We start from the raw sequence: 12,604 nt of genomic DNA, 5'->3' as shown, positions 1-12,604 counted from the left end.
ACCTGTGGCTCTAACCCTCTGAATCATAGCATGCAGATGAGCAGGATAGTTCCCCCTTTCTCCCAAGCAGCTTCTTTTCCCCGCCACCCAACGCTTTGAAAACTTAAGAGCATCCTGAAGAAGGTCAAAGGAAATAATATTAGCTAAATATATGTCTTGGAACCAGCAAGTGCTGTTTGGATATCAAGCTACAGCCAGGCCATGCAAACAAAGAAGGGAAGTGTTAAAACATCTGAGTGTGCTTTTCCTTTTATACTACAAGATGGTTGAGTGGGAGCAGCTCCTTTCCTCCTCATTTTGTCCGGGCCTTTGATGATGAACTAGGTTCCACCACAAATCCGCGAAGCCCTTATCCGCGGAGACATAAGCGCGAAGACTAATTCGCGCCGTTCGAAGCACTAAGGAAAAACGCGACCCTACCGCGATGACATAATCGCGGAGGGCAAATCCACGCATTCCCAAGCACTCAGTACCCTAAACCTAACCCTAAACCTAACACTAAACCTAACACTAAAACAAACCCCTAAACCTAATCCTAACCCTTACCTTAATTGAAATCGGCTTTCTGCCGCGGCGCCGTTTTTAAAGCGCCCTTCTGTTGCCGCGCTGTTGTCGCGGCGGTGATGACGCGCGGTGATGACATCGCGGCTTTAGCGACGCGATTTTATCACCGCTATTTTGACGAGCGCGGTTTTGTCGTGCCACGGATGAACTAATATGTTTTGATAGCAGACGTTGCAGGCCTTGTCACTGCTGCAAAAGAAGGCCCCTAACCACTTGGCATCATCAAGTACACATTAAGACACACGAAAAAAATCTCTTTGGTGGGGCCACGTCTGGTGTGGAAGCAGCATCAGATGAATTCAACAATCTGAATCATTTATTTATCTTCTTGAGTCTACAGGCTTCTTTTCACCTCTCCTCTAGAAATAAAAATTGTTGGATTTTCCTGGCACTAGTACTCAAGCACTGATTCTAGAAATCTAGAAATCTCTTTCAATAAATGTGGATGCTGGCAGAAGATGATAGCATGCAAGATGGAAGAGAGCACAGTTAAGGTTGCTCTCCAAGGTCCTTCCCCTTCCCCCCCCCCCGATTTATCTAGCATTATACACTCCATTCCAGATTTTTTTTTCCTCTGCAGTCGTAATCTTTTTTGAATTTAAACCTGCCAGATTCTTGCTTAATCAATTGGAGAGAAAGTGGAGGGATGAGGTATTCTTGATGACCCTGCATTTTTATTTTGAATTTCGGTGTTTTTATGTATTTTTATCCCTAATATTACATCAGTTCTGTGCCCAAGAGATAGAGTAGAACTATGCTTGCTTCATTTAATCCCTTGGGAATAGACTCTTTCTTCCTTACAGTTTAATTCTTCTAACGTTCACTTTCTAATTTTATGGGAATCTTAACCATTTTTAGAAAATACACTACAGACAGTTGTGAGATGCAAAGCTCCCATGTCACATTCCCCCTCAGCCATGATCAAGCCACAATGACCTAAGAATTTACAATGTCCTAGGGACTTCATAGGATGCAATCCTGTTGTGGCCCAGCAGGAGCCGTTGGAGCTGCCACCTGACTCCGACAGCGAGGGGCCCTATGAGTCGGCCCTGGAGGATGTGGAGGACCCTGGACAGGGTTCCGACTCCGAGCAGGGCACAGAGAGTCTGGTTGGCCACCAGGTGGTGCCTGAGCCTTCGACCAGTGGGGAGGAGACAAGGGAGAGTGATCCAGAAACCAACAGTGAGTTGTTCCTGGATGCACGCCATCGAAGAGCTACTCGGCGTCAAGAACAATTACGCAATTACAGGAGGTAATTGTGCTCAGCTGATGGTCATTAGGCTCCTCTCGAGGCTATAAAAAAGACTGCTTGTGACACGCCCTTCTTGCAGAAGTCAACGCTTTGACTAAAGAGAACGTAACTACCTTGGCAGGCTGGATTGCTTCCAAGGTTTGTCTGAATTGCTGCCAAGGTTTGTCGGACTTGCTGCCAAGGTCCTTCTCTGTTTGTTTTGCTTGGCTTTCAGCCACCGAGATTCTGGTCTTGCTAATTAAAGTACATTCTAGTTAAGCTTGTCTCGGTTTTCGTTACTGAACGGCGGAGGGGGTCAGAACACAATCCTAAAATGGAACAAGAAGACCTTCACAGAAGCTCAACCAGATTGATATTGCACAGGGAACATCACCTCCGCTTTCAGCCTCTACTCCCCCGTTTTTTCCTGCAACCTCAAATTTCTGGTTGCTTCCTCCTGAAGACTACAGTTCTCACCAATGCGGCTGTCCATCACATAGGTCTCAATAACGGCACTCTTCCGGCATAGGTCCTCAGCCATGGAGGCACTACTGACTTCAAGGTGCTTCACCTAGCAGAGAAAGATTGCATTACTTGTTACTGCCAAGCCTGCTACCCACAAGGCCAATGCTATTCTTAGACTTGGGAATCATCTAGCTTCAAGCAATGTCTCGTAAATGTGGCAGACCGACATCTTTTCCCAATCTGCTCTCTTTATCCCAGACCTCCAAGGGTTGTCCATGTGTCTGACTTAGTCCCCCTAAGTTCAGAATTGCTACCTGTACTGACATTCTTTCAGAATCAGCTCCCCAGCCACAACCCTAAAAATCAAGGTCAGGCAACTCTTATCAGGCTTAGAAGACAAAGTTGGTGGACTCCTACATGGGTCCTTGGGAAGGCCACTGTGTGCCTGCTTCCAAACTAGGTGGTCTATACTATGGGAAGTCCAGGAAATACTGAATGGCCCAAGGGTCTCACAAAATCCAAACCTAAAACCCAGGTGATTTTATACCTTCTCCTCCAAGAGCCACTTCTCCTGCTGAACTTCAGCCAGCCGTTGGAAGAGTTCTGAGATCTCCTCGTCTGAAAGGTCGGCTGGCCGTGGAGGTTGCGACTGTGACTGTGGGCTTCCTGTGGTGGACTGCAAGTAGAAGAGGTAAAAGGCAGGTGTATCACTGCTCACATTCAGGCCTTTTACTACAGGCACAATTCGGTAAATTTGCAGAACAACTCAATTTCCATCAAGCAGGCAAATCATTTATCTCGTGTTTCCTCTATACATAAACATCAGTGCTGTATATCAAAAATAATTTTATAGTAATACACATGAAACATCCGGCTCCTACTACCAACTATCCTTTTCCATCTAAAGCATTTGAAAGCAGATTCTCAAGCGGTGGAGTAACTGGAAAGTATGGACATTTATCATGTCTGGAAACTGCCAATTGAAAAAGGTTGTGATCTAAAGCTAAAGAGATAAGAACATGCAGTTTATATTTTCCTAGTGGAGCTGTTATGCACACCTTTGGGAAAAACATCATTAAGCTATTTGTCTAATTTTTCCAGATGAGAACAGAAAATAAATTCACTAGTAAGCTTATGGGGGGCTCACACGTTATACTTGTTGCAGTCAGTGAAATAAATTGGATGTAGGTGAGGTAGTGGAACTGCTGAACCGATGCCCATGTTGTCGTAATGGACTGGGTCATTACCAATAATCCAAAATTCACCAGAAACACAGAGATGCTTTGTCTGTCTGGTGAATAAAGTTCTACATATTCTGAAGGGAGTTGCCCTCTTCTTAAAGTTTCAGGGTTGTAGCTTTCGAACTCTTCTGGACTGAAACATCTTTCTCTTGCTATGGTTCAATCTGATAAAGACACTCTCATCACAGTAATCCATGCCCTGGTAACTTCTCATTTAATTAGTGCAATGCATTATACATTGGGTTGCCCTTAAGGACATTTGAGACATTTCAATTAGAAGAAAATGCTGGTTAGAAGATTACCGAGTGAAACTGGGCAATATGAACATACCATGCCTGTACTTTATGGAGTGGCTTCCAATTAGTTTCTGCTCCCAGGTCAGGGTGCTGCTTAATCTATAAAGGGCTTCACCCTTAGATCTTCAGGATCTGAAGGAACCCTTCATCCCCCTATTTTTATTTGTATCCTAACATTCTTTCTTGGCAAGGCGGTTCTGGCTGCTCTTCTACCCTATGGTGCAATAAAGGCTTACTAGCCTTTTCAGTGGTAGCTCCTCAGTTATGGAATTCCCTCCCCAGCTAGGTCCTTAAATATGCCAAAGATTTAATCCATAACCACATGCTGACATTTCATTTACTTGTTTGTAAAATCCTCTATTAACATCAAATCCTCACATCCTGTTTTAGCTGAACATCCATAATATTTAATACCAAAAATTCCATCTTCCATGCAGTATAGTTTATTATCATTCTCCCTTCTTTATGTAATTATATTGTATATCGTAACATTTTCCCCATATTAGTTAACATTTAACTGTATATATTTTATTCTATTTTTAATAGTGATAATTATTGTGATTAATAACCTTTGTATATGGTCCAAAAAAATTTCCAACCTTCCCTTCTCATATCCAATTATTATTTATCATATCAACTCCACATTATATACATTACTATCAATATTCAGCTATGTCTATTACAAATAAGAGTAATTAGATTTAGCTAATTTTAAATTGTATTCTTCCATCTATCAGCCTATGTCTCTCCAATAACAAAACCTTCTTAGTCCTATTACCATTCGCAGTTATGGATTTCCCTCCCCAGCTAGGTATGGGTGAGGCCGTGAGTGGGGCCATTTTTCATAATCTTATTTGCACTGCCATACAAAAATATTTTTATGCTCCCAAGCCATTTAATAGTGTGTAATTCCCGTTGAAGCTTTTAATGTTTTCACAGATTTTATTTCCTGTTATTGTTTTAATTATTCTTTTGTTGATTTCACTTTTAAATGTCATGGGTTTTATAAAATGTTTAAATATATGCTATTATTACTTAGCCTATTGCTCTTAACTGTTAATATAACTTTAATTATAAAGTGCCAACATTTCCCAGTTTCCAAATCTATTTGCAATCTTAGTGTTTCTCTGCTATGTTTAAAAATGATTAATTCCGTGTATTTGCTATACACGTTTAGGCCCTGATTCACGTTAAAGGCAGTTTAACAAAATGAGTCACGCATGGGATGGGAACTAGGAATCCTTCAATCAGCCTCCATCCTGCTTTTTTATTCAGGCTTCATTAACTTATTTGCACTGACATAATGTTTCAGTAAAGTTTTGCTTTGATTTACTATTAGTGATTTTTGGTACCAGGTTTTTGCAGACAATACAAATTATGAATATCGGTAATTAAGCAACATGTGTGAATTGCTCTAAACATCTGTGAAAGCATTAAATTTAGATTACACAAGAACAGATTTGAAAACAGGTGTGTTATTCCGATAGGGAGCACAGACTCCTGAAGCAAGCATATACCCAAAACCATCCTATTTCTTAAATATTTAGGCTGAGTTTTTGTCCACTCGTGCCAGTATTTCGCATCTGGCTTCAGCTGGCTGACCTTGGGTCCTAGAAAAAAGAAAAGAAAAAAGAAAGAAAGAAAAATCCCTAAAAGCTTGGAGACTGCAACCCTGGTACTGCAGCGTCAAATGAAACTTGCTTGGGTAAATTACAACCTCACGCTTCACCGATGCAAGAAACGATGCGGCGCAGGAGTGACGGGGGAAAAAAAAACCACTTGCCCTTCATGGAGAAAAGGAAAGAACTAGACAGAAAGGACCATTTCGGGAAACGTTGTTATTTTCTGTTGGGAAAGAGAAATTTCTCCTTATTTATGGGAATGAGACTCATCCCAGATGAAACAAGGCTACACCATTCAAAAACTCTGCTTTCTGTGGCTTAGAAAGCTGGGCTTCTGGACCTCTCACCTTGTTACTGCCAGCCACGGATCCTTCCTTCATGATTTCACGGTAGCTGAAGGATGAGATGCTGCTACTGTCTCCCGTCTGAGTCCGGCTGGGGGAACTGATGTCTGCCAGGACAAGATCCTCGATCCCTGGAAGGCAAAGAGGATGCCATGAAGGGAGATCTTTCTAGAGTCCAAGCTGCCCATGCCTGCAATTGGACCATTTGACCAGGAGAGAAAACATATCTAGATAATAGCATCTTCAAGAAAATTAACTCCATTCTGGATATTCTATGGCAGAACGTAGTTTCGCTTTTCAAAAAGGCATCAACCAGCTTTGACTCTTTTTTAAGAATAATTTTTATTAAAGTTTAAAAATGCAAATGTAACTAATACAATTAAAATATATAAAAAGGAAAGAAATGAAAATGTTAAGAAAATATAAGAAAAAGAAAACATTAAAAAAATATAAAGAAATGATTTTCCCTTCATAAGACAAGTAAAAACAATTTCAGGACTTTCTCTAACATTTCAACAAAAGATCTCTCCTTCCATATCTTATATTTTATCTATAGACAAATTATAAAGTCTTGTCATTCAGTCCTAATCAGCAAAAGTCCATTCAGAATTACTAGAAATAACAACATATGTTTTAACCTTAATCAAACAAATCACTCATATTTCCTTTCCTTTTAACATCATATTGTTTATAAAAATGCAGTAAAAAAACTTCTTCCCACATCTCTTATCTATCAACAATCATTCAGACCTAGTATAAAAATCTATTAAGAAACAACAGAAACAATATATTAAAATCTTAATCTTTAATTTCTTCAAATAGTGTGCTGCAAGTTTATTTATCATTTTCTCTATTTCTCCTCTCAGAAAGTCCTTCACAAATTCAGCATGGACTAGAAATAATATCTACATTTTAATCAAATAAACCAACTTTGTAACCCATTATTTTAACACCATAGCTTATCTTTTTTATACTAATACAATAAAAATATCTTCTTCCCATATCTTTATATGTGGGAATATGTTTAAAGCCTCATCAGTGTTGGTTTAGAAAAACTCATTAAAAATTACTAGAAAAAACTATATATATAGTGGTCCAGCTCAGTGGTTAACACATCTGCCTAAGAGGCAATACAGCACAGGTTCGATTCCCAGCAAGGGTATGGCTAGCTGATGAGAGCTAAATAGCTTGAAATAGATCTATACTAGTCTCCCTTTATTTATTTATCAGCACAAATATACAAATGTAACAAAAAGGCAACAGTAAAAAAAAAAAAATTGGGTTTCTGTCTGGATGGTCTCTTGTGACGAGCCGAAGAACAGAGAATGGAAGTAGTGATCTTCCTCCCATATTTGGGCATACCAGGAGTTGTGACTTTAAATATATACCTTTCACCCTGGCTTGGCTGATAAGGAGTTGAGCCCTGTAGCTCAGTGGTTAACACATCTGCCTAAGAGGCAATACAGCACAGGTTCGATTCCCAAACATGGGTATGGCTAGCTGATGAGAGCTAAATAGCTTGAAATAGATCTATACTAGTCTCCCTTTATTTATTTATCAGCACAAATATAACATATATATATCAGATAAGCCATGTTATATTTATGCTTTTAAAAATCTTGATGTTAATTCCTCTTAAAAGGTGTCTCAAAAGCTGATTTCTTTTCATTTTCTCCTTTCTCCTTATAACATCTTTTATAATACATCTCTTTTCTAAGTCCAAGGTAAGAAAATTGTTCAAGTCATACTTTCTGGTTTGTTATTTGTGTGTCTCTTTTAGTTATTAAGATATCAGCCAGTTTCATTAGATTCTGAGTAACATCATTTTTCATATTGTTTTTGTAACTTGTCATTACAAAATATCCATGAATTTTTCCAAAGTCAAAATACTTTCCTCCATTCTGTATTAGTGGATCTCTTCTCCTTTAATTATAATCTTAACTTCTTTCTGGTTGGCCCAAATGCCTGATCTTCAAAATCTCTTACCATGTTTTTTTTTCTAGTCCACAACTTTTTCTCATGGGAAAATGTCTTACACTTAGATTCAAAATCTTTGTGTGTTTTAAATAGGATTTTAAATAAGCTGCAGAAAGGATTCATATAATTAATTTCAACATCCAACCCATCTGGCTTCTTAGTCTGCTAATAAATTTCCACAGTCAACATTCTAATAACCTTTATTTCAGAACATAATTTTTTTTCTCGAGCCGAGGTGGCGCAGTGGTTAGGGTGCAGTACTGCAGGCCACTTCAGCTGACTGTTATCTGCAGTTCAGCGGTTCTAATCTCACCGGCTCAAGGTTGACTCAGCCTTCCATCCTCCCGAGGTGGGTGAAATGAGGACCCAGATTGTTGGGGGCGATATGCTGACTCTGTAAACCGCTTAGAGAGGGCTGAAAGCCCTATGAAGCGGTATATGTCTAACTGCTATTGCTATTGCTATCTTAAATTTACATGAAATCTCTTTCAAAGAGGATTAAAGAAAAACCATTTGGGGTGATGAAACTTGCCATTCTGAAGGTTCTTAACTTCCAAAAATATATTTCCTGAAGTGATTAAGAAAGGAAGTGATTGAGAACGGAAGTGGGCAAACCCAACGTTTGTTTGAAGGCTCTGTACCGCAAATTTGACTTTTCCTTGCCTCCCAGAGCTCTAAAACCCACTGGAGACCATTGCTTTATGGTCTCCTTGTGAAATGCTTATAGGTCCTTCCCTTTGTCCAAAAAGGTATTCTGAGGCATTGATTCTCCCAAGCCCTTGTTCTGCGGTGGTTATCAGTTTTGTAGTCTTATGTAGCCATCTTCAATAGGCCATTGCTTCCCCAGAGGTCAACCAGCATCAACTCTAAGATGCGATCATAAGATCGCACAGACTAGGCCTCCTCCGGATTCCATCTGCCGGTCAATGTCGGCTGGCGACTCCCCGGGGGAGGGCCTTCTCTGTAGCTGCTCTGGCCCTATAGAACGATCTTCCCATGGAGATCCGGACCCTTACTACCCTTCCGGCCTTCCGCAAAGCGACCAAGACCTGGCTGTTCCGGCAGGCCTGGGGCTGTTGATTTATCCAGCCCCCATCCTAAGCTATGAATGTTGTGGAATTTTAATGTTGTTTTTTAATTTTTTGTATGTTCCCCCTTCCTTTTTTATCTGTAAGCCGCCCTGAGTCTCTCGACTCAGTGGGCGGCATACAAACCCTATAAATAAATAAAATAAACTCTGATTAAATTGTCATTATGGCTTTTTCATTTTTCCAGGTTTTGAAACAGAACTAGCTGGATAGAATAGTTTGGGGACATGTAAGAAATGAGATTAGCAGATTCTCATTCCGCAGCTTCAGGTATCACATGTGGCCTAGAAACAATGAGAGTCTTCTAGATCTAATTACTAGGAATATGCACAGTTCTGACTAGGGTTCCACCACAAAACCGCGGTAGACTAAAGCGCGCTCGACGAAAGCGCGTACGTGACGTCATCACAGCGTGACGAAAACAGCACACTGTGAGCGGTAAATTTAAAATTAAAGCGAAAACCTTACCCTAACCCCTCAAACCTAACCCTAAACCTAACCCTAAGCCTAACCCTTAACCTAACCCTAAACCTAACCCTAAACTTAACCCTTAACCTAACGCTAACCCTTAACCTAACCCTAACCCTAACGCTTAACGTAACCCTAAACCTAACCCTAACCCTTAACCTAACCCTAACCCTAAACCTAACCCTTACCTTTATGTGAATCGGCTTGCTTTAATTTTATTTTAATTTAATTTTAATTTATTTTTAATGTTATTTGTTGCGCTGCTGATGACGTCAGGTACGCGCTTTAATCGGGCGCGCTTTAGTGGACCGCGGTTTTGACAGGTCACGCTGACTAGAGGGTTGTGATAGTATGTGGGAATCCCTTTGAGAGACAGAACGGAGAGCCACAGACTTGAAGAACTGGCACGTAAAAAATGTCTCTGCCTATAGAAGGGGAGGATGACATGAGAAGAATTTCAGAAGGAAAGGAGGGGAGAAACACTTCCAGTCTTGCAAGATTCTGTTAATGTAAGCTTACAATAAAGGGAGAACTAGTACTCCTGACTCTGCTTCCTGGGTGGATTACTTTGCAGGGGTATTGAGGTGATGCTCTAAATCCAGTCATACACAGGCAAAGGGTAACAACAGCTTTTGGGCCTCATGCTTCCACAACCCCCCAAGAAGTCTTCAAACTCCCTCTACTGGTCTAAAATCCCAGTTCATACAAGCCAGGATGCTGTCTTCTTAAATATGCCATGTAGGAGTTAGTGGGCACAGGTTAGCATTAATTGTACTTAAGGCCAGCATTAAGATAGCTTGCATCTAATGCAGTGTTTCTCAACCTTGGCAACTTGAAGATGTCTGGACTTCAACTCCCAGAATTCCCCAGCCAGCGAATGCTGGCTGGGGAATTCTGGGAGTTGAAGTCCGGACATCTTCAAGTTGCCAAAGTTGAGAAACACTGATCTAATGCAAAGGTTGCTAAAGAGAGTTGTGAATGGAGGCAATGAGAAGTAACTCAGCCTGAATCCTTTCTGCTGCCCTCCCCGCCTCCCATAAAGATTTCAGAAGTTTTGAACTGCAAGGCCCAAATTACTTTTTGTATGAAGACAACAAATTCTTTGTTCCCAGTCTCAGTTTGTGCATGTGTTGAACGTTCTACTTTAAAGCTTTCAATGTACACTTCTTTTTTTTGAAAGCAACGTAAAATAAAGTAAAAATTAAAGTAGCAATTAAAAAGAAAATAAAATAAAATAAACCAGGCAGTCTCATTTGGAATCTCCCCTCTTTATATATATTTTTTTAAATTGTTACTCTGGTACATCTAGATGAGCAGATCAGAAAAAAAATAGTTTCAAGACAGATGATCATGTACCATCATATGATGTGCCATCATGCGGGGATGAAGTGTAACAAGGAAGTGAGTGAGACTATTTTTAAATGAGGAATCCTTAACATACTAAATGTATTATAATGTACAACCATGATCTAAATATACCCCGTTTCCCTGAAAATAAGACCTCCCCTGATAATACGCCCAATCAGGCTTCTGAGCGCATGGGCTAAAATAAGCCCTTTTCCAAAAATAAGCCCTCCCCGAAAATATTGCAACACGGCAGCAGCCATGAGGTGACCACGCTTGCCACCATCTCAAAAATGATAAGACCTCCCGGAAAATAAGGTCAAGCGCTTATTTCGGGGGTCTAGGAAAATAAGACCCTGTCTTATTTTGGGGAAAACAGGGTAGTTAAAGCTGACTTCTAGTTTATCCCACCTTCTTTTGAAAATTACTAGAATCGAAAAGAAATTGACCAGTAGCCGTTAGCTGAGCAGGTTTTTGCTATCCAACTGTTCCTCCTAAGATTTCCATTCAGTTAAGTTTGGATAATTTTGAGCTACCTGTCTCTAGGCTTCACAATAAACTCGCTAACAAAAGCCTGCAGATGTACAGTATAAGAAAACAAACCCCAGAATTCTCATAGTTGATAATTCTGGAGATTACAATCCAACATACTCAGAGGATATCAGGAGGATGTCTTAGATGGGAAATGAGCCTCCCTCCTGATTAGATTTATGTGCTTCTCCTCTCTTCAACTGGGGAAGTTCTGAGGAGAAATTCAATAGCTTCCACTTTTCTTTTAGACTAATTATGGTTGTCACATTGCCTGAAATGGGCACTTTGTGATTAATCTTACGTACGATTCGCCTGAAAACAGGAAGAATCAATCCATTGGCTGAGAAACCAAAGTTAAGCGTAGCTCATCGTTCAGGAAAATACAGAATCAGAGTGGCGTAAATGGACCTGGATGGGATATTAAATTTATCCTGAGGTCCATACACAGCAGAGGTGGGTTTCTACCAGTTCGCACCAGTTCGGTAGAACCGGTTCGTCAAATCTACCGAACCGGTTTGAAGAGGTTCCACCAGTGGACCCGGAAAGCAGGCCACACCTACAGAAGAGGTTCCGAACTTTTTTGAAACCCACAACTCACACACACACACACGCACACACACACACACAGACAGACAGACAGACAGACAGACTCACACAGAGAGAGAAAGAGGAAGAAAGAAAGAAAGAAAAGAAAAAAAGAAAGAAAAAGTGAGAGATGAAAGAAAAAAAGGAAAAAGGGACAGAGAGACAAAAGGAAGGAAAGAGAAAGAGAGAGAGAAAACACATGACCGGCAAGCCACTCCCACAAAGGAGGCCACACCCACAGAGTAGGTTCGAAAAAAATTTGAAACCCACCACTGATACACAGCAATTCACAACCTCTTCACCATAAAATAACAAAGCAACAAGCATGCTACTAACAGTCTGGTGTCTTCACGCTCCTCCTATTACCATTTTCAATCCATTGTCGAGTGCCGTAGCTTGGGAGTTTCTGATACCTTTGAAATCTGAAAAGATGTTGCATGCTCTTTCATAAAAACAACTGCCAAGAGAGGGAGGTGGTTATGCATTCACAAGGAGACTGCCATAGTGTACATAGCACACCACAAGACACAACTGATCGGGCAGCAAACAAGTGAGATTTATCACTTCTTTTCTCCTCTCACAATGCTTATTTGTTCCCTACAGTAGATGTGCATCTTGCCTCAAGACAGCTCCTGAATAGCAGTTCCTCTTCCTATTTTTCCCTAGAATAGCAATCTGTGAGGTTCACTAGCCTAAGAGAGAACGAGTGGCCTAAAATCACCCAGTTATCATCCATGCTGGGGAGTGAAATAGAACTCCATACTCCTAGTTTAACCTTTTTGCTATTGTATCACATGGGCTCTCTGTTCTTGCCTTGACAGCCCCCAGCTTAGCTTTGCCTGGCCAAG

The 12,604-nt window shown here is 40.6% G+C and overlaps 1 protein-coding gene across 1 annotated transcript in view; it reads right to left on the bottom strand.

Annotated features, from left to right (window-relative positions):
- The window catches only part of GRIPAP1 (GRIP1 associated protein 1), a 94,382-nt gene that overhangs the window by 20,210 nt on the left and 61,568 nt on the right, over positions 1-12,604 (bottom strand). Inside the window, exons 22-24 of the mRNA XM_087710781.1 lie at positions 5,767-5,894; positions 2,808-2,936; positions 2,273-2,366 (exon numbers count right to left, since the gene is read on the bottom strand). Of these exons, the coding sequence (XP_087566907.1) occupies positions 2,273-2,366; positions 2,808-2,936; positions 5,767-5,894 (351 nt within the window). The remainder of the gene's footprint in view (positions 1-2,272; positions 2,367-2,807; positions 2,937-5,766; positions 5,895-12,604) is intronic.

The sequence above is a fragment of the Thamnophis sirtalis genome, unplaced genomic scaffold, assembly GCF_051295495.1.
Source record: "Thamnophis sirtalis isolate CommonGarterSnake01/CBP01778 unplaced genomic scaffold, rThaSir2_p1.2 scaffold_3, whole genome shotgun sequence".
NCBI lineage: Eukaryota > Metazoa > Chordata > Lepidosauria > Squamata > Natricidae > Thamnophis > Thamnophis sirtalis.
This window is presented reverse-complemented; position numbering and strand designations above follow the sequence as displayed.